We start from the raw sequence: 24,778 nt of genomic DNA, 5'->3' as shown, positions 1-24,778 counted from the left end.
ACCTCCCTCCCACCAGTAGCACCTCCATCCCCACTGTCCCACCTTGATTCATTGCATGACACTTCTTCCCAGGACCACATGGCCCTTAGTTCTGGCCATACTTGTATCAGAAGTACCCCTGATGGGAAAAGGGAAGTGCCTTGTATCCCCAGAGCCTGAAGCAGGCCTATCCAGTCATGTCTGCCTTTGGAAACTATTGTAGTCCACAATGCTCCTTCGAGCTTGTTGTGCTATTGCAAAGTTTCATCAGCCCATCATCAAATTAAGTTGCTTCAGGAAATGTCCCTTCGTGGTCCTGAACTCCTAACACACTGCTCTCTTGGCTTCGGGGATGCTTTCCACAGGCTGCTGGCCAGCCAGTCTCCACTTCCAGTCCCCATCACATTCTTATGCCAGATGCCCATCTGGTTTTACCTTTGGGTGTCCCTTCCCCATCTCTAGCACCGTCTGTGCAAGAGAGGTACCAGGGGGCTTCCCTGGTGGCACAGTGGTTGAGAGTCTGCCTGCCGATGCAGGGGACACGGGTTCGTGCCCCAGTCCGGGAAGATGCCACATGCTGCGGAGTGGCTGGGCCCGTGAGCCATGGCCGCTGAGCCTGTGCGTCCGGAGCCTGTGCTCCGCAATGCGAGAGGCCACAACAGTGAGAGGCCCGCATACTGCAAAAAAAAAAAAAAAAAAGAGAGGTACCAGGGATCGGCTTTGCACCTGCAAACCCTCTTTCCTGTAAGTGTTCTTCCTGTGCTGGTGTTCTCCGTGTAGAGAACTTAGAAGTTGTCATAGGAGCTGTCCCTTCCCTCTTGGGTCTTGGGAGTTACCTGGGAGGGCGTAAACTCTAAATTCTTGCTGGCAACTTGAAAGCAGTTGGACATCATTAAATAGTTAAGTTTAGCATCAGATGCAAGACCACATCTAGACACCTAACTCGCACTGCTGTAACACGCCCTTCCTCCAACATTGGACAGTTGCTAAGATCCAGAGTCTTGCATGCAGTGGCCATGGGCTGCTCCCGCACAGCTTCCCGCCCTGCGGCAGCCTTTTCCTTGGGGCAGCACTCTCTTCATTTGTTCTCTCTGGCCATTTGATAGCTAGACCTGTAATCAACCAGAGCACCCTGGAAGGAAAGTGATCTCCTTGGCCATGTCAGTTTTGTCAGGCCTCGGGCCAAGAGGTCCAGCTCTCCACAGCCCCCCATGATGAACTCACCACTGAGTTGCTTTTACATAGCAAGTTCTCCCTTTGTGCTTTAAAATTCGGTCATTTGCTGGAACTGCATTTACAGAAACCACTGTAAGAACCTTGTTTCAAATTACACTTGGACTGAATTATAAAGTAATTCATCAGCAACTAGAGTGCCTAGTATGTGCTAAGTGTGTTCCAGAAAGAAAGCTGTGACAGAGCCAGCCAGCTTGCTGTGTTTTTTCTTGTGCCCTCTGCCTACCAGCTCCTGTGGTCCTAAAAATCTTCCCTCTTTTCCCAAGCCCTTGCCTGACTTCCTCAGCCACAGAGGTTTTCTTACCCTCACTGAACTCCTAGGTTTATTACTGGAGTTGCTCATTACATGCAGGCAGCTCCTAGCTTTCAGTCTTTCTTCCTCCAGGGACTAATCATTCCTTTTTCTTGCCCTCAGAAAGGTGTCGGAAAAATAGTGCACAAAAAGTGCAGATGATCAGTACTTTTGAGCAGATGTTTCTTCTCATTAATAGAGTGAAGAAACTCGGCATTCTGAGTAAGGGGTGGGTTAGTACAAGGGTCCCCAACCCCCAGCATCGGTCCGCGTGCACCATATCCCCAGCCCCCACCCCCACCCCGCCTTCTATGGAAAAATTGTCTTCCACGAAACCAGTCCCTGGTGCCAAAAAGGTTGGGGACCACTGGGTTAGTGTGTTTCTGAGGGACAGCTTGACATTAAAAACATGAACCCACTGCCCTGTGGTTGTGCTGTTAGAGTAACTGGACAGGTGCACAAAGTCGCCCTCGCAGCGATGCTCATGGTGTGTCTTGAAACAGGCATTGAGGGCAGTGCACGGGACAGAGTGCTAATAAGGCACTGATGGAGGGGGGACGCTCATGTGCCACCCCCAGGCCCCTAGGGGATCACAGGAGGTGCCCCTCTACACCTTTATAAATAAGCTTTGAAAAGCTGGTTAATAGAACAGTAGGTCAAGTATGGATTCATTTTTATGTTACCACAGTTACCTTGTGGTATTTCTGTAATCAGCAAACATACATTATTTAAGTTACCAAGAAAACGTTCTTCATAAGTGTGAGCACTCAGCAGTGGACTGCATGGGCTAGTCAGGAGTGGGCAGCCTGGCCTTCCTGCTCCGTCCTGCCTGGCCCCCACTTACCAAGTGGAATTACTCACTTGGCTAGGTCCTTCATGAGCCACAAATACAAATAAGAATTTTAATGAAAACGACATGATTTGGGGCTTGCAAATCATTCTCTTTCATACACAGTGTCCCGTAAAAACTCTCAGATGTGAGAACTTGGTTTGTCGTGTATTGTACCCACTTCCCTGTGAACTCCATAGCTCCCACAGACCCTTCCAGCTCCTTGTTGACTCTAGACTCCATGTCCCGGCCCTCAGAGTTGGTACCTGATCTCTCTTCCCTACTGGATGATGAATCTTTGAGGAGCACACTCACTGGGGCCCTTTTAGTCAGTGCATGGAGTGTCTCCTCAGCCAACCTGATCAGTCTTCACCAGAGGAGCTCAGTCTTTGGAAGCCACAGCCCTGGGGGATGTGTCATTGTGAGTGGCACCCATCTGCTGCCTGGTCTCTGATGGTAGCTTTTCTCTTCCCTTGTAGAGTGCCCGGTGAAGAATGTGATGGGATCAGTAGCATGTCTGCGGAGAGCGGCCCTGGGACGAGATTGAGAAATCTGCCAGTAATGGGGGATGGACTAGAAACTACCCAAATGTCTACAACGCAGGCCCAGGCCCAACCCCAGCAAGCCAACACAGCCAGCACCAACCCCCCTCCCCCGGAGACTTCCAACCCCAACAAGCCCAAGAGGCAGACCAACCAACTGCAATATCTGCTCAAAGTGGTGCTCAAGACACTATGGAAACACCAGTTTGCGTGGCCTTTCCAGCAGCCTGTGGATGCCGTCAAGCTAAACCTCCCTGTGAGTAACTTGGGCAGGGTCGGGGGCTGCCGTCCTCGGGGTCTCCTCCTGTGTTGTTCCTGATGAGGGTGGACTTACGGGAGGGTGGAGATGCCTTTGGAGTCATTGTGAAAAGCGCGGGGTCCAGCTCTCAACTCCAGCACCCACGAGGCCCTTGACTGAGTGGTTTCAGCAGTCCTGATGAATGGAAGTGGGGAAGGAGAGAAAACGTGCTCATTGGCCTAAATAATAACTGGTTTCTTTGATACTAGCATTCTGGGAAATATTCTGTAGAGATGTTGAAATGGGTAGAGGGCTGCTTGCAGCTTGCCTTTCAATTCCATGGGGAGCTAAAGTGGGGTCACTTGGTGGTCCGGGCCCTCCCTCCTCAGATGTGGTCGGCTCGCTTGGCCCAGTAGGTTCAGCAGACGTGGTTGGTCAGATTGTGAGAGGGACAGGCTTGCTGCAGTACCTCTTCTGGTACTGGTGTTGTCATCATCACCCAGAGCACAGGGCAGGGAAAGGTAGTAGAATAATTCCCAGGGAGCCAAATACATGGAGGTGGCCTGGATGGAGAGAGGGAGTATGGGTGCAGCTTTGCCTCTGGCTGCCTCTGCACACCCCCTCACACCTGCCCGCCTTGTTGTGGCCACACTGCACTTGCCTTTGTTCTTTTGTACCCCTGTTCCTCTCCTTTTTCCTTTGAGAGCTTTCCATTTGCCCACATTCCTAGCAAATGGTTCTGGAAACTCAACTTGTACCTCTAACTGAACCTCGGGCGCAAACGGGATAAATGTGTTAATTTTTTCCTTTCTTCAAAGCATCAAGGACTAATTGTCTTTAAATTGCCCTCTGCTGTTTGCCAAATCCCACACACTCACCTGGGCGAGGGAATTGGAATTAGATGATTGTTGCAGTTGACCCAGACGTGGGTTTAGGAGTTAGAGCTGCATGGGTATAGGATCCTCAGCCTCTGCCAGGCGTCCGGTTTCAAGAAGGAGGGACACACCAGTGTGACCTTCTCCTTGCTTGAAAGTTGCTGTGTCTGTAACAGCTGGCCGGTACTATCTATCCATTGAATACCCATCGTATGCACTCAGTGGAAGAGAGTCAGGAGGGGGAGCTGCAGGTCTGGGTCACGAACCGACTGAGGAAAGGGCATGGGAACAAAAGAAGGGTCCTCACCAAATCTGCACTTCAGAGGTCACTCTCATCATTGACCACAATCAAGAGTAGAGGCAGTGAGCCTGTCACTGGGGGGAGGCTTTTGGGAGAGCTTGCAGTACCAGTTTCTAGCTGGGCTAATGGGTTGGGCCCTGCAGGGTCCACAGGTGAGGTGACCTTCCCAGAGCAAATGCAAAGAATGGGGAGAGAAGGAGCTGGGGGTTGGAATCCAAGGGGGGCCCACAGCTCTTATAGCACTGGAGGGAGGTGGGAGACCAGGAGAATCACCCGCAGAGAGCAGCCCCTCAAGTTCCTACGTCAGAGACTACAGGGAGGTCAAACAGATGAGGATTCCGACCTGACCCTACTGTTGGCCTTTAGGAGGGCATTGGTGACCTTAGGAAGATGTGACGCAGAAGTAGAAACCAGATTCGCGACGGTGTGAATAAGAAGGTGAGGATGTGAAGCCATCATTTCAAGAAACTTGGCTTTGAAGGGAAAACGCGGCAGGGCCAGATGGAGGAGGGGTTGGTTTGTTACAGGAAGATGCAGAGGGTGCAGAGGCAAGGAGAGCTGAGAGGGTGAAAACGAAGGAGAAAGGGGAACTGGGGGACTTGAGATCCTGAGAAGGCAACATCCCAGCCAGCAGGATAGACACAGGTGGGTAGTCTGTTAGGCCAAGGGGTTTGGGAGTTTGAGGTCATTCTCTGAAGTGGAGGCCACAGGGGCCACAGTGTGACTAGATGTCACCCTCAGCAGCTCTGATGTAGGAAGAGGAGGTGGGAGACCTAGGGGCTGGCCCTGAGGGGTGGGGCAGGGCTGATTGGCTGGGAGCAATGTCATACTAATGCCCAGTTTTCCAGGGACACCCCCTTCTCCAGGAAATACTAATAGGGCCACCTCAAAAAAGGGTTTATTCTTTTTCTGTTTTCTGATGCCTTCCAGATCTTTACCTGTGTTTTGGCCCCTGTTCCTTGCTGGGCTTCTTATTAGAATGCTTGTGCCTCTTTCATTCAGAACACATGTACAGTTGGTTTGTCGTGCCCCTAAACCCCTGTCTCCCTTTTAGTCTTCCCAGCCCCCATCCTCTTGTCATCGTCTCACCTCCTCCTTCCTACTCTGTCCTCAACCACTATCCTGTTGGGCCTTGAACCACTTTTGACACACTGAGGCCAATTCAAGCACCTGACACCATTCTAAGTAGACCTTTGGCCGTGGAATAAAATCTAAATTTCCCCTGGGGCAGATATATCTGGACTTGGTTCTCTTGGGAAAGGTGGTCAGAACAAATGTAACATAGAAAGTCTGGTTCAGTCGCCCCTTGAGGCTGGGCAGGGCTGTGATCTTCGCCAACCCTATGTGCATTCCAGTGGCTTCTGTTCCTTTCTCATGGGTGTCAGAGCAACTCAGAACCTCACACCACTTGCTCACCTTTTCAGTATTGTCCACCACTGTTCGTGGGCAGGACCTCGGTGCTTGCTAAAGCATAGGCCTGCCCCTCTGCTGTCAGGCTTCCCCCTTGGACTTGGTTCTGATAACTTCACCTGAGTCTAATTGTGGGAGCTTCAGAGAATGTGGTTCTCAGTGGGGCCGGCTGGCTGTATGCAGGTCCCCCTTTTTGCCTGGCTCTCTGTGGTCCTTCCACCTGGAAACCTGGGCACTGCCTGATCTGTCCCCAAATTCCTCCTGTGGTTGATTTTAAAAATAAGCGTTTGGTTTTAGAATAGGTTTAGAATTAGAAAAAGTTATGATGGTAGAAGAGAGTTTGATTTGAAGGGCTTTAGGACATCTACACCTGCCGTCTGGCTTCTTCTGTTTAGCACTTGTAGAGTAAGATCCGAAGGTTTGAAGAGTGGGTCTGCTGCCTGGGGAGGGGGTGTCCGGGGGGCGGGGGGGTTGTGTGGTGTTTTTTGTTTTGTTTTTACTAAGGATTGTGAGGGCTGTCCATTTGATTCCTCATCTGGCACTTAACCTGGTTAGTTGTTGAACTGTATCCAGATACTAATGGATCCTTAGTGATAGACTGTGCAGGTAAAAGAAATGGAAGTGCGATGAACTGAAGGTAGAGGCTTTTTGCTCCTTGGTTCTTTAGTGTGACAGGAAGCAAGGGATCCAGTTGTTAAGGGTGGGCTTGAATGCTGGTTCTGTAGGATTTTGCATTTTATGGATGTGGAAAATTTGAAACGGGGAGAAAGTAGAAATTACCATGGGTTATTTTACCAGATAAGAACCACTTTTTTTTTTAAAGGTTGTATGCTTTCCGCATTACTTACTAAAAATGAAAGGATATTTTAACATTAAAAAAAAAAAGAGGAAAACATAGATCTCAGTAAAGACAGCCTAGCCTGTTCCCAGACAGGACAGTTGGCAAACTTGCACATTTTTTCTCTAAATTGCCACCCAGCTTTTAGTAATCCTTCCCTGATCCACTTTATCTTGGTGTCCCCATGAGATGGCTCACTGATGCCATAGAAGAGCTTAGGTCTGCATGTCTGTAGAGTGACCTGGAGTGACATCCGCAGGCCCACCTGTGAGTACTGCATGGCTGCAGAGGTGACATTGGCCTTTTGCTCTCTCTGCTCTCCAGGATTACTATAAGATCATTAAAACACCTATGGATATGGGAACAATAAAGAAGCGCTTGGAAAACAACTATTACTGGAATGCTCAGGAATGTATCCAGGACTTCAACACTATGTTTACAAATTGTTATATCTACAACAAGGTGAGATGTGGGGGCTGATGGAGAAGGAGAAGGTAAAGGAGGAGGTGGGCGTGTCTGGAACCCATTGGGCAGGGGTGCTGGGTGCAGGTGGGGTCAGAGTCCAACGAGAGGAGACCATTGGCGGCAGAGGGAAATGGGACTGCTGGTTTTGCCTGTGACTGGGTGTGTTTCTTTTGAGGCCAAAAACATTTTGGTCATGTTTCCAAGCTGTCCTTGTTGGCTGGAAGCATGTGCTTCTGATACCCTTAGGACTTTGGTTCTTGAGCATGTCTAGTAGAGAAGGTGTGAAAAGGACAGTGACGACTCATTAAAAAGTCCGTTTGGATGTCACAAATGGTCAGGAAGGAGCCTACCAAGATATAGTTGTACAAAGGTGTGCTCAAACAGAAACCTGAATGTGAGAGAGGGTACAGTGGGGCCCACCCGCCGCATCTGGAACTGTGGACATGACCATTGACAGCTAATGGCCATAGAATCAAGTGTCCCCTTACAGGGTCTTACATGTAGACGTAAATATCACTTAACCCAGTAGCCAAACCATTCAGCTTGATTGTGCCTTGAAGCCAGATCATTTGTTTAAAGTCTCAGCTCTCACCACTAGGTTTAAGGGAAATGTGGACAGATGAGGTTCTCCATTTAGAACTGAGTGGGAACAGCATGTGGCAGAGCGGGGACCCATAAGGCAGTGTGAAGGAGGCATTTCCCCAAGCCCCAGTGAGCTGCTTTGGGGATATACTAGGGAACGTTATTGGAGCCCTGCTCATGTATCTGTGGCAAGAAATCCTGTGTAATTCAAATAATTCTAGTGAAGTTGCATTATGTCGAAGGAGGCTCTAGTGCACGGGGGGCCCCTGTGTGTGATTGGCCGTGCTTGATAGATACTTAAGGCATTGGGATGGTTTCTCAAGCCAGAGGTTAAAAGACTAGAGAGGCAGCAGACCTGCAGGCATATGAAGCTTCCTTGATGCCAGGTAGGATGGCTGTGTTTTGGCCCTTTGGGGTTTAGATTGGGGAAGAACCCTGAATATGTTGCTCCACACTTTGGGGCATAGGGTGGGGAGCTCTTGTTCTGTCTAGAAAGGTGGGGAGGGCTTTCCAACCCTCACCCCATGTGTCTCCTCTTTTAGCCTGGAGATGACATAGTCTTAATGGCAGAAGCTCTGGAGAAGCTCTTCTTGCAAAAAATCAACGAACTGCCCACTGAAGAAACTGAGATCATGATAGTCCAGGCAAAAGGAAGAGGACGTGGGAGGAAAGAAGCAGGTAGGGTACCTTCCGTGTCCCCAGCACTATTAGCTTCACACTGAAATAGCCTGTGGCAAAGTGGGGACCCATAAGGCAGTGTGAAATAGGCATTTCTGCAAGCCCCAGTGAGCCGCTTTGGGGATATACTGGGGAACAGTAAAGCAGGGAAATTGGCTTTATTTCTCCCTAGTCTTTGCCAGCCTTCTCCAATTTCACTGGGAGACTGGGAGTCGTGGGAAGACGACTATATTATACACTCCCTGCCTTGTTGCTGTTTGGGTATGGTGAGGCCAGGTTCATCAGGGGAACCAGCCCAGAGGGTCATACGACCATGTGACCCTCCAGCAAAGTAGAAAAAATTGGGCCTAGCCTTTTTTTTATTTTGATGGACTTCAGTTAAAAAGAAAGTATAACTTTTTCAAAGCATTTTTAAATTATTTGAATTCTTCATACCACCAGTGCTATAGTCAGTCTTTGTTTTTCATTTTAGATAAATTAACCTGATCAAGGGCAGTTTTAATTAATATTCCAGTCCTAGAGCCTTAAGGTTTGTTATTTGAATTATTTATTAATACACTTGTGTTGGAGCCATGTCTGCTATTTGATAGTCTTCTGAAGTCAAGCCCTCTTTGTCTATCTTAGCACCTACCCCTGCCCCCCAGCCTGACACAGGATTCCGAAGGCCAGCTGGTAGGGAGTAGCCTACTCATGAAATGTTTCTGTCTAGGAAAAGTTTAAACACCTGCCTTCTGCATCTTGCCATCCGCAGCTCTGTGCTGCAGAAAGGTGATGTTTGCAAGGTAGCCTGTGCTGTGAGTTGTTTGCTTCTCTGAGGAGTGGGCTTTCACGTGACTTCCTATCCCACGTGGAAGTGGTGGCTTCATGGGAGCAGAGGGGCTTGGCTAGATCCCCTGCAGTGCTGAGGGGTAGCCACGGAGAGCTGGTCTTCAGGGTCACCCCTTAGCCATGGAACCTGCCCAGAGGCGTCCAGTATCCTAACGACCAAGGAGCCCCATTCTCCTTGCCTGGGACAAGGGGTTTGGTCTTTACATGGGGTAGATGTAGGGCCTCGTGTGTTTCGGCTCACCCACAGAACCGCAGGGAGGCAGTCTGAGCCGGTCATGAAGGGCAGCAGCCATCCAGCCTCCCCCTGTGATTCAGAGAGGTGGGGGTAGCCAATTTCCAGAAAGCTTGGCCAGGGCTGCCGATTCCAGCCCCCTGCCAGAAATGCTTACTCAGAAGGCAGTGTTTCTGGGAATGAGGACAGCTCTGCCTGAAAGCACCAAGGAGCATTTTTTTGCTGTCACTGTCCTGGTGCTGACTCTCAGCGTGTGTTTCCTGTTCCTTTGGCTCAAGCCTTCATGCTTGTGAAGGGGTCTCTGTGCCCGAGTCCCCAAGTCAGGACTTGGAGCCAGGACACCCCAGGAAGTGTGGAATGTGGTGTGCCACTGCTCTCAGAGCCCCCTGGGACAGGTGGACAGATTTGGCTGAGCTCCAAGGTATTTAGGCTGTTCTGTCTCTTAGACAAATAGTTACAGAGACACTGTGTGCCATACCCACGCCAATGTGTGCTTGCCACGTGTGGCAGTGTCCCCACAAGGTCAGCCGGTGTGCAGACATGGCATCTAACCCCCTGTCCCTTTTATGGTTGGTAGGGACAGCAAAACCTGGCGTCTCTACGGTACCAAACACAACGCAAGCATCGACTCCTCCGCAGACCCAGACCCCTCAGCAGAATCCTCCACCCGTGCAGGCCACACCTCACCCCTTCCCCGCTGTCACCGCAGACCTCATCGTCCAGACCCCTGTCATGACAGTGGTGCCTCCCCAGCCACTGCAGACGCCCCCGCCGGTGCCCCCCCAGCCACTGCCCCCACCCGCACCAGCCCCTCAGCCTGTGCAGAGCCACCCGCCCATCATCGCGGCCACCCCACAGCCTGTGAAGGTGAGCGTCCTGTGCGTGTGTGTGGCCCAGCCTGACCACTGGCTGGCTCTGGTCACCTCAGCTAGATGACCCTTGCCTCCCCTTCCACTCCATTGTAGTGAGGCTTACAGAAGACAGTCACCTATCCTTGCTGATGCTTCTGGCTCCCAGGGCACTTGTGGGTATTTAGGACCTGGGGGGATCAAGCTGTGTTTAAATCAGCACAGCCTAAAAGCTGCTGTCTTGCTGACCCACAGATCCCATAATTGAGTAACACCTCCCAGGGGGTTGCTGCCGCCCTTCCCGTTTCTAATTTAGACTGCATATTTGCAGATGCTGTCTAAATAGTCTCTGAAATGTGCCTCCCATGGGTGGCCAGAGTGACAGAGGTTGGCTCTGGGAGAGGTCCCTGGCATGTAGGAAACTGCTTTCAGAAGTCTCTTTGGCCTCTGGTGAGCAGATCCCACACTCAGTTGTGTGCTTTCTCCTGCCACTGGCAGGGTCCTGTCCGAGCTGCAGAACAGAGTGGTGGGACAGGGTTTTCGTGTCTTCAGTCCTTCACCTGTGGAATTTACCTTTGGGCCCTGTTCCCTGTGAGTGTTGAGACCCTAGAAAGGACCTGGCTTCAGGAGTGACCCTGAGGGCCTGCTGTGCCGGCCGCTGCCTCTGACCGTGCCTATCGCGCCTGTGCTCTCGGCAGACAAAGAAGGGGGTTAAGAGGAAAGCGGACACCACCACCCCCACCACCATCGACCCCATTCACGAGCCACCCTCACTGCCCCCGGAGCCCAAGACCACCAAGCTGGTGGGGCCCCGGCGGGAGAGCAGCCGGCCTGTTAAGCCCCCGAAGAAGGACGTGCCCGACTCGCAGCAGCACCCAGCGCCAGATAAAAGCAGCAAGGTCTCAGAGCAGCTCAAGTGCTGTAGTGGCATTCTCAAGGAGATGTTTGCCAAGAAGCACGCAGCTTACGCCTGGCCTTTCTACAAGCCCGTGGACGTGGAGGCGCTGGGCCTGCATGACTACTGTGACATCATCAAGCACCCCATGGACATGAGCACGATCAAGGTTAGTGGGTGTGCCCCTGGAGCTGGGGAAGGGGCTCCCTGGGACAAGGAAGACCAGCACCTCTGAGGCCTGTCCAAGAGGAGGGCCCAGTCTTAGTAGCTGTCTAGGCTCTTCTCACCAGCCCAGGGAAGCCCAGTGCCCCCTGCTGGAGACTATGGGGACATCATCTGAGAGCATGTGGTCATTTTGGTCACAGACAGCAATGCTGCCCTTTCCCTCATCTGAGGATGAGCCCTCTTGTGGCCTTGAGGCCCAGTGCCCATAGATACCTTCACACGGTAGATGCTCCTGGAGAGTTTGGGGAGTGGTGACTTTGCCAGGCTCTATGTCATGGAGAAGGCCTTGGTGTCTCTTAGTAAGAGGCACACAAGTGCTGGCATTTTCACTGTAGTATTTTGAGGCCTTTTTTTGGTTTTGTTTATTTTAAGCCTTTTGGCACTTTTCGCCTTCTGAGAGTGGAGTAAGCCTGCCCAGATGTGGGATGGGCAGAGCAGGGGACATTGCTTTGTTCCTTTTGACCAGTGTCCTGTCTGATGTCACCAGGACAAGTACAGGCCAGGTCAGAACTGGGCCCAGCCTTCCCTTTGCAGTTCTGGCTTAGGCAATACCTCTGTGTCTTCTCTGTCCACTTGCCTTTTAGCCAGGCACAGTGGGTGGGTTTTCATGCTAGCAGGGGCAGTTCCTGGCCCTTAGACTTGCTGTTGGAGTATCTCCTTGTCCACCTGGTGCTGAGAACTGGGGTGATAACCTCTCCCCACTGTGGTCTGGGTTAAACCCAGAGCCATTGAGAAGTTGACTTGCTACTTCCTACAGGCAGCCCTCCTTGTTGCCACCTCCCCATTGGCACAGGGGCAGCCATGGCTAACCAGGACCCGTCCTGTCTTTCTAGTCTAAACTGGAGGCCCGTGAGTACCGTGATGCTCAGGAATTTGGTGCCGATGTCCGATTGATGTTCTCCAACTGCTACAAATACAACCCTCCTGACCATGAGGTGGTGGCCATGGCCCGCAAGCTCCAGGTGAGGCTCTGGCAGAGCTCCGGGTATGGCATCCTGCAGAGGAGCAGGCTGGCTGGGGTCGTGGGTGGGCCAGGCCGCTATGGGCCTTGGCAGATTTTGTCACTTGCTTTGGTATAATGCCATGTTGCTTTGGAAGAGTGGACTAAAGTCAGGATAACACATAAATTTTACATTGGGATTATTTCCTTATAATTAAAGCAGGGTGGTTGGTTATGGTCTTGGGCATTTTGGATTTTGGGGTGTTCCACTGAAAGCCCCCCACCCCCCTGCATTCGGTTGCCCTTGGCTGGAAGAGTGCGCATCCTGTGCATGGCCCAACCTCTTCTCCAAAACAGACCTGTCTCAAGTCGGCGAGGGACACTCTTGCCAGGTAGACAGTTTGTCACAGTTGTGAGCTGAAGTAACTGCCCAACTGTGGGCATTTCTTCACCAGAGCCTTGAAAGCCTTTGTTTGCCTTCCCGCTTCAGGGCGGCTGCTTCTAGAAGTTCTGTGTGGCCGTGATGCACTAATGGGTGGGATTCGTGACCCCTTCAAGTTGATTCTGGGTGATGTACGCTGTGGAGTGCACACATGGGTGGAAGGGAGGGGCAGATTACAGCATAAATATGTGAACTAACTCCACTTTTTTCTATTTAAAAAAAAAAAAAGGAAAAGCATATACGCAAATTTAAACAGAGACATAACTTTGGGTAGAACGATCAGGAGTTAAAAATTCTGGAGAAAAAAGTAGATATTTAGTATTGTTACAATCTGTTTTATTATTATTATTATTATTATTATTATTATTATTATTTGAAATTACACATAATAAAAATACCCAGCCTCTTCTCCCCAAGGCCTCAGGTTGCACTTCTGCTTTCAGGGTCAGAGCAAACTGTGGGCTGAGCCACCTGCTGCCACAAGGTACAGGTCCAGTTTGCACATCCTGCATCAGGCCCTCTCCTGGCATCTGGGTGGGGCTTTCTCACACCAGGCTTTCTCAGCCATCTGTGAAATGCTTCCAGAAGCGAGGCTTGCAAAAGGCCTTTGGTGACCTGTGGGTTGGTGTCTATCAGAGGTCACCTGAGCCCTGCTTGCCTGCCTGCCTCCCACCTCTGTTAGCTCCACACGTTGTCATGCATTCACCAGCATAGTGTCTCCTATGTCATCATGTTGGAGCCAAGGCGTGGTCCCCTTTATTCTTTCAGTGCAGCCTGTCTGGGTTAGCCTTTAGTGCCCTGAAACTCTAGGTGTTTAAAAAAAAAAAACAACTTATTAGCGTGGACCTGGCTATCGTTAAATACACACTCAGACTTGAAGGTTTGTATTTCTACTGGCTGTTTATTAGTTTTATTTTATCTGAGGTTTTTTGTTTCGTTCTGTTTTATGTTTTTGGAAGGGGGACTCTCTTTAATTCAGTGCTATGTTGTCTGCTTTCTTCACAAAGCTTCCTTTTTCAGTATTTACTTTTGCATTTCCCATCCTTGAAGCAGATCAGGGTTTATAACGTTTCTGCAATTCTCATATGTAGCCACTAGGTGGCAGTGGTGCCCAGAGAGAGAGCGCACGAGAGGGGGAGAGAGGTGCACCCACCCCCTTTCCCCATTCTCTCTCTCCTTCTCCTCCCTGAGGACTTGGATAGCATTTGCCCAGATTAATACCCATGCCCTTTATTTGCCCTCATGCAAACAGCTAAACCAAAACAAGTTCTCTGTCAGCACCAAAGATCACTATTTTGAGCGACTTTATTTAAAAAGAAGAAAGAAGATATTCTGATATATTTTAGCTCTTCGTCTTCCTAATTTTTGTGCCTTTTTTAAGGGGTTTTTTTGTTTCTTTTGCTTTTTTTCCCCTTCTGGGAGTGGCATGAACATGCCCAGACATGGGATTTGCTCATAGCAAGGGCACTGAGATGTTTGCCACAAAGCAACCTCTTTTCTAAACATTGACACCAGATACCAGGCTGGATGGGACAAGGTCCTTGCCCTTGAGGAGGGTCCACTTCAGGTGGGGGGAGGGGGCAGTGCGCAGTGGGCCACTCAGCACGGCACTGCCTCTACCCCCCACTTGCTTTGTCCCTTGCAGGGTGGGTCTTCATGCTGTTGAGAGTAACATGCCAGGAGGCAGGTGGGGGTGTCTGATTCAGCCCAGTTGACATGGCAGGCCCCCTGTGTGGACTTCTCCTCTAGAAGGCAGTTCCTGTATTTTGTAGCATTTTGAGCTGCGTTTTCTTCTTTCTTTCAAAGCTTTCTAGGATCAGCATGGTTTAGGTGGTGAGATTGCCCACTGGGGAGGAGGAGTAACAAAATCCCAGCCCTTGTTTGCTTCAGTAAGAGGTGTCGGGACCTACTGTCTCTTAATTAGGCTGTGCCCAAAGACTGGGATTTACCCAGAAAGTTTTACGGGAAAGAATCCACTTTATATTCCTCTTCCAGCCTCTAAATTCTGGGCCTTCAGAAAACCCACATCCTGCCACCTGGCAGCTGTGGTCACAAAGATAGTCAGGAGCCCCTGGGCTCAGGGTTTCTTTGGGAGCCTGAGCGTGGCTTGAGCTGAGGGCTGCTAGCCTAGCTGGTGGGCCCAGAGCTGCTGGTGGTACTGTCCTCTACTCTCTGTTCTATTGTGAAGTGAGGAGTAATTTAGGAAGTTTTGCACCTATGTGGATTACCAGAGTTTTATTTTGAGAGAAAGCACAAACTCATGGTGGTATGCAGTTTTTACGGCAAGGAAAAAAATTAAACTGAGAAAAGTGTGTTGGGGTCCTGCATTAGATTCCAGAGGTAGGAAACTTTTGAAGTGTGTGTGAGAGTGTGTTTGTGTATTTGAGTGTTCACTCATGGCCGCATCCCCAGCACCTGGCACCTCGTGTGCCTCCACGGCCTACATTCTACTCCTCACCTCTGTGCCCTGGTTATGCCCAGGTATGGCTAAGCCTCACAGCAATATCCAGGCATGGCCAAAGAGGGGCCGACTGGGCAACACCTCCTTCTTGGGTCTCCACCTGTGCTCAGCTGCAGACTGGTTTGCCTGGGAGTCTTCGGACACTGCAACCTCCCAGCACCTGAGCGTCTCTGTTTCACTAAAGGGGAAGCGGGGAGCTCCCTCCATGAATCTGATGTAGCCCAGAGTAGATGGCCCTGGTCAACATTCCAGCGAGAGGAGATACTTCCTCTCTGAAACCAGTGTTCTTTCTGATGTCGAGAATTGCAACATGGCTCAGATTCTTGGAGTGGGGTGGACGTAATGTCACACCAGGCGGAGTAGATGCGTTCACCTGAATACACTGCCAGCTCTAGTGCAGAAGCCATGAGCCCCTGCTCCCCTGGTGGATGCTGGTTGTTGGTGTTCACTGCTCCTTCCTGTCACTGTCCTCCCTCATGAGATACTTGCCCTGGGTGCATCTCATTGGGTTTTACCGTCCTCTTGTCTGCCCCCACGCCCCTTTGACCTTTCTTTTGTACCATCCTCCTGGGTGTCTGCAGCTGTTGTCCTCCTCTCATTCTTAGGTCTCAAGGTCCCCAAAGGCTCTTTGCCACCCCTTGCTGTTTCTACCTTAGCACTTAGGGCACTTTACACTATTTGTGTTCACCCCTTGAGGGCAAGGAGCACATCATTCTTGTTTACCACAGAGCAGGTGCAAGTCTCAGCCTTAGCTCACTGGCACACAGGCCCGAGTGTGTTTCCCAGGATGTCCCCCACTTGGGCTGGTGCAGGTGGGAGGATGATGGGGTCATTCAGCTGGGCACAGCCAGGAGGCGGGCAACCCACCTGGCTTTTGTCTCATGCTCCTTGCTCTTTGGTCTTGGGGCTTTGGGAGGGCAGGGGCCAGAAGCAGCTGGGGAGGGGAAGGAGGCCTTAGGGCGGGTGCCACCCCCATTTCTACAACAGTCACAGCCTGTGGGGCAGGAACAGGGATGTCCTTTGTGGTAAGGGTAGAGCTGTCTGGCAGCTGGCATGGGGGGCTAGGTTCACAGACCAGTGGCACGAGATAGCTTCCGCTTGGTAAACTGTCATCTCCCAGCAGCACCAAGTGCTTGGCCCTGCTTGCCACCCTTCTCCCTTCTTGGGGTCCTGATGCCCTGCCACCTTCTTAGACACATTTCTCTAAGAGCAGGCCTGGCTCTTCCAGATGCTCATGTGGGTCAGTCATGGACCTGAGCCTGCCCACATCCAGGGCACTGTGAGCAGAGAGGGTCTTGCTCACCTGGTGTGAAGCCCCCCTCTCCCTGGCAGCTTGAGTGATAATGGTATCTGGTCATTCCTCCTGTTTGTCTTCTCTGTTGCTCTCAGATCTGTTCCATGATTTATTTCTGATTGAAATAGAAAGTTTTTGCTTTTCTAGTACTTAAACTGAAAACCACTCAGATAGCAGACTTCAGGCAGCACCTTGCTGAGAGGAGAACCTGCCTTGGAGGAGGCCGAACCTGAGTAGTCTGGAGGGGAGGGGACAGTACCACAGTTGTGTGGAATGCCTGCCCTGCTGCCCAGGTCACTCTGTTGCAATTTCCTGGGGGCAGGGAAACCTGAAGCTGCGTTCCAGAGACATCAGGAGAGTCTTCTAGGGTGGGCTCTGTCAAATACACTCAAGTTTGCAATAGCAGCCTTGGAGCTCGACCCCACAGTCCTTCTGGGCCATGCTGCTCTCTCACACATCGATTCACACTTGAGGAAGGCCCCAATTCTGTTATGTGAGTTGCTGTGTTAACTGACTTATTCCAGGCTTAAAGCAGGTATCAAAATCCTACTGGAAAACCAGGTCTCAGGAGCTCCTGGGGTGGGATCCTATGCCCAGTCAGCCCAGGGCCTCTGCTCACGTTGCTTGCACCTCACAAGGCTGGCTCTCTCCCATAGCCTACCCTCAGCGCCCCATATCTCGTCTATACCTTTTTCACATTTCTGGTGTACCCTGGAGATGCCCCAGGCAGTGGCATGGCCCTGCTCAGTTATGTGCCCACTACAGCGAGGACTTCATCTCCTCACTGGCTGTGGGCTCTGTGCCGGGCACACTCCCACCTTGGGACCTTTGTTCCCTCTGGAACTCTAAAACTGCAGACTCCACCCGCTCCCTATGGGAATGTGAACTGTAAGACCCCTCTTCTGTTCACTGTTGTGTCCTGGTGCCTGGGCCACTGTCCAGAAGGCTCCCTTGAGATGTGCTGACTGAATGAGCATCAACCTGATGGGAGCCTCAGAGCACTCTTTCTGTGGGTCCTGTCTGGGCCTGCCATCTGTCAAGGATCCCCAGACTGTTGTCCTCATTGGGCTGGTTATCTCCTGTGATGTGAGTTACCTGTCCTTACCTCGGCTGTGTCTCCCAGGGAGTGGGTGCCATGCCAGGCCATGTCGGGAGCACCTTTCTCCCCAAAGTGAGATTTGAAAGAGTCATCAGGGGGCCCTTGCCAGCCCCTCGCCTTAGTGATAAGGAAGGGGGTCACCATTGACTCAGTCCTCTTTGCTTCCTGTTGAGTCACCCCCAGCAGCCAGGGATAGTGTGACGCTGGGCCACAGTGCAGGCGCCCCCAGGGCACCCAGCAGCCCTCACGGGCACAGCTTCCCCTGCCCCTCACCTCCAGGATGTGTTCGAGATGCGCTTTGCCAAGATGCCGGATGAGCCCGAGGAGCCTGTGGTGGCTGTGTCTTCCCCAGCGGTGCCACCGCCCACCAAGGTTGTGGCCCCGCCCTCATCCAGTGACAGCAGCAGCGATAGCTCCTCAGACAGTGACAGCTCCACTGATGACTCCGAGGAGGAGCGAGCCCAACGACTGGCTGAGCTCCAGGAGCAGGTGAGGACACAGGCAGCCCCATTTTCAAACCACAACCCCCCGCCACCCCCTACCTCCCCCCACAGCCTGAGTTCTAGCATGAGCAGAATTCCCACTGGTCCCCTGGTGCCAGGTCAGGTGCATATTGTTCATACTTAAATGTACACTGTGGGTATGGAGATGGGGTGATGTGTCTGTCCCCTGGGCAGAGATGAGGCTTTTGGGTCCTTCTGGTATTTGGAAGGAGGAGGCCGAGCCAGCATGTGCATCTCTCCTGGGGCTTCCTGGATGCTCCTCTCTCTACAAGCTGGCCATTAGGCCTTTAGTGCCCACATGTGTCTATGCGCTCCTTTTTTTAAAAAAAATATTTATTTGGCTACACTGGGTCTAGTTGCCGAGTGCAGGTTCTTCGTTGTGGCATGCGGGCTCTGACCAGGGAATGAACCTGGGCCCCCTGCATTGGGAGCGCAGAGTCTTAACCACTGGGCCACCAGGGAAGTCCCTGTCTATGCACTCTTGCCCAGCCTCTTTAGGGACCCTCTTCTTGGAACCAGCATGGTCATGAGGCTTGAGTGGCTCCTCTGACAAGGAGGACACTGGGCCACTCTGGGAGTTCAGGGTCTGGGTGGGCATGGGCACTTTTGGATGTCTAGTGAGACGGCAGGTCGTGGAGCTGAGGGCCAGAGACCAGGGTGATGGGAGTGTGTGTCTTGCTTGTCTGCTCCACAGCTCAAAGCCGTGCACGAGCAGCTTGCAGCCCTTTCACAGCCCCAGCAGAACAAACCAAAGAAAAAGGAGAAAGACAAAAAGGAAAAGAAAAAAGAAAAGCACAAAAAGAAAGAGGAAGTGGAGGAGAATAAGAAAAGCAAAGCCAAGGAACTTCCTCCCAAAAAGACCAAGAAAAATAATACCAGTAACAACAACACAAGGTCTGTGGGTCACCCCTACCCCCACCAGTGCCCCTAGTCCAGATTGGGACAGTTGGGAGGGAGGCTGCCTCTCTGCTCTTTTTTCTGGGATGGGCCTTTGAGGGAGAGAGGATAGCAGGTAGCATCACAGCAGCCCCCCAGTTCACCATTTGTGGTTTCAACTGCAGCCACGTGCTCCCAGGAAGGTGCTGCCAGTGCCCCGTTTCCTGTGAAGACCACTGGGTGGGGGTGTGGAAGCCTCCCCAAGCCCTAAATGGAGGGATATGTGCCCACCTTCCCCCAGGGACCCATTCTTAATGGTGTCTGCATCACCCCTTCATAGCAAGAAGGAGCCAGCACCCATGAAGAGCAAGCCCCCTCCCACATATGAGTCGGAGGAAGAAGACAAGTGCAAGCCCATGTCGTATGAAGAGAAGCGGCAGCTTAGCCTGGACATCAACAAGCTTCCTGGTGAGAAGCTGGGCCGCGTGGTGCACATCATTCAGTCGCGGGAGCCCTCACTCAAGAACTCCAACCCCGACGAGATCGAGATTGACTTCGAGACCCTGAAGCCATCCACCCTGCGTGAACTGGAGCGCTATGTCACCTCCTGTTTGCGGAAGAAAAGGAAACCTCAAGGTGCCCTTGGGCACCCTGGGGCGGTGGTGGGGGTGTTCCCAGTCCTCGGTGAGGGAAAGGGCTGGGCAGATTGGCCAGGCTGCTATCCTTGCACCTCTAGTAGTAAGGCCCCTGTTGGCACCTCCAGGTAACTTTGCCTTCCAGTCTCAGCCCTCGTTCTCTGCAGGCTTGCTTTCTTTCCCATTATAAAATCTGCGTTCTTTTTCCTTTTTTTCTTTTTTTTGTGGTATGCGGGACTCCCTCTGCCGTGGCCTCTCCCGCTGCGGAGCACAGGCTCCGGATGCGCAGGCTCAGCGGCCATGGCTCACGGGCCCAGCCGCCCCGCGGCATATGGGATGTGGGATCCTCCCAGACCGGGGCGCGAACCCGGTTCCCCTGCACCGGCAGGCGGACGCGCAACCACTGCGCCACCAGGGAAGCCCAAAATCTGCGTTCTTGACATAGAAACCTCTGAAGGGTTGTGACATCAGACTCAGCCCTAGGCTTATTGGTGCCTTTGTTGATCTCTCTGGCTGCTGGCCATCTCTGGTCCACCTGCACCTAGGTGTCCTAAGCCTTGCTCTGAGCAGCAGCAGCTTTCATCCTTAGCTTCCTGCCTCTGAGTCTTCCCCAGGAGCCACCCCCTACGTCTTTGGGGTCTCTGGGCGTGGTGGGCATGGCTAGGAGGAAAGGCATTAAGTTGGCACTGTGCCTGCCTGCTGTCTTCTCTAGCTTGGTGTGACGCCCCCCTCCCCCACCCCCCAGGTCTTCCAAGCAGCTCTTTTGTGTTATCAGTGCCTTGTCTTGGCTCACAGCTTTTGCGTTAGAACCAGTAGGACTTAGGATCCACATCAGGGCTTTGCACACAGCCTTCATTCCAGCCCGGACTGACTCCCGGGGTCCTTGGCACACACACACACCCCTTCCTCCACCCAGGGCGCCACACAGTGACAGTCGCCTCAGTCTGCACACTGAGGTGCTGGGAGATCCCTTGGGGCTCTTTCCTTGTCTTGTTTTGTCTTTGACTGTCATGTCCCCTTTAGGTCCTCTTTACCCACTGTCAGAAAAGTAGCTGAGGGAGCATAATCGCAGCAGTTCCTTGTGTTAGAGAATTCCCTCCTGCTCTGGTCTCTTAATCCTTGATGAACCCTGCGAAAGGGTATTTTGAGAGATTGGAGGGACCTTGAAAGTCCAGTGTAAGCCAAGTGTTTGGCTGGCATGCATGGTAGGCTAGCTGCTTACCATTGGGAAATGTGGGTCTGGCCGGGGTTCGGAAGGATTGCAGCCTGCCATTAGGAGCAGCCCTCTGTCTCGTGGGACTCAGGGCCCTGCCTGACTCTGTCCCTGTTGCTTTATTGCAGCTGAGAAAGTTGATGTGATTGCTGGCTCCTCCAAGATGAAGGGCTTCTCATCCTCAGAGTCGGAGAGCACCAGCGAGTCCAGCTCCTCTGACAGCGAAGACTCTGAAACAGGTTAGGTGTCTAACTTAGAGTCTTGTCGGAATCCTGCCTGTGCTCCATCCTGTGTCCAGGCTACCAGAGACCAGAGATGGCAGTCATAAGAACTTGCTGGGCCCTCCCATCTGTCCATCTACCTGGTCACCATGTTAATCTCTAACTGGGGGGGCGGTAGCCCTGCACCTGCCCCCACAGTACCCTCGACCTGGGCTGGGGCAGGGAAGACAGGTAGCCAGGGGTGTTGACACTGCAGAGACCTGGGAAAGAAGGGGTGGGGGCAGATGATGGAATTGATGTTAGCGTGACCCTGCCCAGCCTCACAGTCTTCCGTGTGTCACAGTTGCATGCAACACAGCCCTTTCAGGTGATGTGCTTTGGCAGGTGTGGAGCAGCCTGCTTTTGGCCCTGCTGTTCCTGGGGCTTAGGGCACTGCCATCCTCCCCAGAGTGTGCTCACTGGTGCATTGGCTACTTCTAACTGCACGCACTTGGACATGCGTGTCCTGTACCTCTAACAGTTCCTTCTCTCCATGCTCCATGGGCGTGCACTTGTATCCACTGGTGCGCCTGAGCAGCAGCTTTGACAGGGAGGTGGGGGCAGGTGGAGATGCTGAGAGCTGTGCCGGTGGTGGGGAAGGGGACCTTTCCTCCAGATATAAGCCCTCCTGGTTATTCTCAGGGGAGCAGATGCTCAGGCTGGCCCAAAGGTGAGGCTAGGGAAGAAGCCTGGTGACTAGCCTGTTCTGTGAGGTGGAGCTGGCCTTCTCCATCTGGGTGAGCAGAGTTGTCCCTGGGCAGGTCTAACTCTATCAGCTGAGCAGACAGTCTGTGGACCACCCACGACCCTGCCCTGGGACCCTGGGCCTGCCCCTCCAGGCACACTGTAATGCGCACATGCACAGTGGGAAACGTGTGTTTGGGCAACGAAGACTCCTGGTATATTCTTTCATGTACCTATTTCAGCCCTGATATTTTATTCTAACTGGAAATAAACGATAAGCTCCACTTAGTTCACATAAATAATGTGACCTGGTGGTGCCAAGGAAGTTTGAGGATCATTTGCAGCAGTTGGAAAGAGTGAAACTGCTCTGAGGTGTGTGGCTCCACAGGTCCTCCTGTGGGCTCAGCCTGCCTCTGTCCAGGGAAGCTGGGGACAAGGGGGCCTCTGGGTCTTGTCACTGCTCCTCTTCCCTTTTACAATAAGGACACCAGGTTTCCCAAGTGTCGGGGGAGGGCTCTGGACTACCTCATTTTCAGTGGGCCAAAGTGACATGAAAGTCATTAAGTAGATTCTGTATTTATTGAGCTCCTATTGTATGCAAAGATTGCTTTGAGTAGTTTGCTGGCTGCCTCTTTCTCCATCCTTTACCCTTTTTTCTTTCTTCCTAACCAGCTCCCCCTTCAATTGCTTTTTAAAATCTGTCTACCAGCAGGGGGCGCCGCATCTGGTGCTTGCTCAGGCAGAGATGGCCCCAGGCCAGGGACCAGGGCCCTTAGCAGGGTGAATGGCCATATTCTTGGGCCCAATTAGCATTCCTGGTGGCTGCTGACTTCTCACTTTCAGTGCCAGCCAAGCCTCAGGTTTGTCTTTCCCTCTGGGGTTTTGTACCTCCTGCATTTTCTAGCAGGCTGCTTCTGCTAGGGGTTTCGTAGCCTTTTCTCCTAAGGATCTGAACAACCAAAGAATACCCCAGAGGTTGAAATTGGCAGCGGACCTGATAGCTAAAACAGCATGGTTTGGCCCCACCCACCGTGGCACCTTAGGGGGCCATGACCATCACACCTGATGTCCCCGTTGCGAATCTGTGACTGTGGCCTTTGTCCCTGACTCCTGAGCTTCTGAGCGCCCTACAGCCCGCCTGCTGCCGCCTGCTGTGGAGTGACCATGACGGCATTTCTAGCAGCTCCCTGCTGCTGCCGAGATTTTTTTTTTTGCCTCCACATTTTTCCCCCTTTTAAAGAAGCTGGAAGGATTGTGCAACAAGTAATCTGAGAGTCCTGGGAACAGCTGTCCTGGCAGGAAGGAGGGTGAGATTTACAGTCTCAGAGCCGCCAGCCTGCAGGCTCCCAGGCTCCGGCAGTCCAGCCCTGGCGGCTCCCTCGGCTGCCTCCAGCTCCTTCCTCTTCCCAGGCACCCTCCCCACCTTGGGTTTTACGGGCCTCTCTTTTGTCTTCGTGGTCCTGACTTTTCCTTCGCCTTCTGTGTGCACTGGAGAGCTTTGTCGGAGGCCAGCTGAGAGCTTTTACTCTTGGGAGGGACCCACCCTGTAGGTTTGTGCCCTGCAGCTCAGATACTACAGGTTCCAAAGTGGGAGCCTGTGCCCTGGCACCACTGAATGTGGCCATCTGCCACCCCCATCCTGCACAGGAACCTGCACTTGCTCTCCGGGCAGCTCCTCCAGCAGCTATTCGTGCTGGGTCCATGGAGCTGGGTAGATTTCTCTGACCAGTTACAGGTGGTTCTGCCTTGCGGGGGATGGGGCCTGGTGGGGGGGCATTGAAGGTATTTCTCTTGGTCTTTGGGGGCTTAATTGTTTTGCCCTTCTTGTTCTTGTGTTTTCATTTGGATTAGTGCCGAAATTCCTAAGGGCCTATATTTGTCAGTTCTGCCGACACAGCCCCGAGACATGAATCACCAAAAGAAATTGAACCAGAGGCACTAAGTTGGGGCTAGGGCAGTGGTACGTGGACTCCTCTCATAGACAAGGGTGCTGCTAGCTGCTCAGGACATGGGGCGGGTCCTTGGGGCAAGGCCGCTTCAGGGAGGCAGTGTGTCCACAGACTGGGGCAGAGGGAGTGTTTCTTTTCCAGCTCTGTCCCAGGCCACTGTGTGTTCGTCCTCCGTCCAGCAGCATGCAGCACTGCTGGCCAGTCCCATCACATCTTTTGAACCCAGCTGTTACTTGAGTCGTGGTCTTCCACTGAGCTTTGATTCTGGTTAAACTCTGAATCTGCTTGAGGGACAGAAGGCGGTGGTACAAGTGCCACCCTCCCACTGCCCCTGAGCCATCTTAAGCTTTCACCCCATCACATTGCTGATGTCTGGCTCTTCCCAAATGCCACCCACAGATCTTTATGGGCAGGGGCGGCCACACAGTTCCTGTCGCTCTCAGGAGCACCCCTGGCCTGGGCTGGGACAGGAGTTCAGGGAATTCTCTTGGACTTGGTTTTGGTCTTTTAGTTGCAGAGGGAGCACACTCCAGCTATTTCAGTCTCCTGGTTTCCTTTTCCCAGGATCGGAGCATGTGGGTGTTTCTTAATAGGTCCAGGGGGACAAGGAATGCTTGATGTTTTGGAAAGATTTGAGCTGGAAAGTGCAGACAGAGGCCATGGGGCATTCTTCCCAGACAACCAGCCTCAGCTTCCGACCCCCTGGGGTCTTGGAAGGACTCGGTTCCAGTCCCATCTTGGGGCCTGCTGCTGCCCGCTCCAAGGGTGTGACGCAAGCTCTTGGGGAGGGGGTAAGTTCCCTGGTGGGGGTGGGGGTAGGAAGAGATCTGGGGTAAGTTCCCTGGTGGGGGTGGGGGTAGGAAGAGATCTGGAGGACGGGGCTATAGCCAGTCTGCCTGCACTGCCAGGTTACCCTCACACTCTCACACACATGCAGGGACGGATTTTAGGGCTTCATGGGTGAAGGTGAGCCTTGTGGAATGTGCCTTGAATGAGAAACTGGCTGGTGGGCGGGTTTTTCCCACATGCGCACTTGGGGACCATGGGAGTGCAGTGTTGGTTGCATCTGTGACTCTAACAGAAGCATCTGCTCTGCTGTATGGGTGGGAACGAGCCCCACACCCCCTCCCCG

General features: G+C 52.4%; 1 protein-coding gene across 5 annotated transcripts in view; it reads left to right on the top strand.

Annotated features, from left to right (window-relative positions):
• Positions 1-24,778, top strand: part of BRD4 (bromodomain containing 4) — an 81,665-nt gene that overhangs the window by 44,577 nt on the left and 12,310 nt on the right. For 4 of the 5 annotated variants that reach the window (XM_028498897.2, XM_028498905.2, XM_055080494.1 and 1 more), the window contains 10 exons: positions 2,813-3,131; positions 6,862-6,999; positions 8,127-8,262; positions 9,900-10,189; positions 10,869-11,234; positions 12,124-12,252; positions 17,806-18,015; positions 18,724-18,923; positions 19,246-19,541; positions 20,882-20,992. In XM_028498897.2, coding sequence (XP_028354698.1) covers positions 2,813-3,131; positions 6,862-6,999; positions 8,127-8,262; positions 9,900-10,189; positions 10,869-11,234; positions 12,124-12,252; positions 17,806-18,015; positions 18,724-18,923; positions 19,246-19,541; positions 20,882-20,992 — 2,195 coding nt within the window. Of the gene's footprint in view, positions 1-2,812; positions 3,132-4,655; positions 4,728-6,861; positions 7,000-8,126; positions 8,263-9,899; positions 10,190-10,868; positions 11,235-12,123; positions 12,253-17,805; positions 18,016-18,723; positions 18,924-19,245; positions 19,542-20,881; positions 20,993-24,778 lie in introns of those variants that run through there. The other variant, XM_028498909.2, reaches the window with a different exon arrangement.

Source organism: Physeter macrocephalus, chromosome 2 (genome assembly GCF_002837175.3).
Source record: "Physeter macrocephalus isolate SW-GA chromosome 2, ASM283717v5, whole genome shotgun sequence".
NCBI lineage: Eukaryota > Metazoa > Chordata > Mammalia > Artiodactyla > Physeteridae > Physeter > Physeter macrocephalus.
The sequence above is the reverse complement of the archived record's forward strand: the minus strand, read 5'-3'. Positions and strand labels throughout refer to the sequence as shown.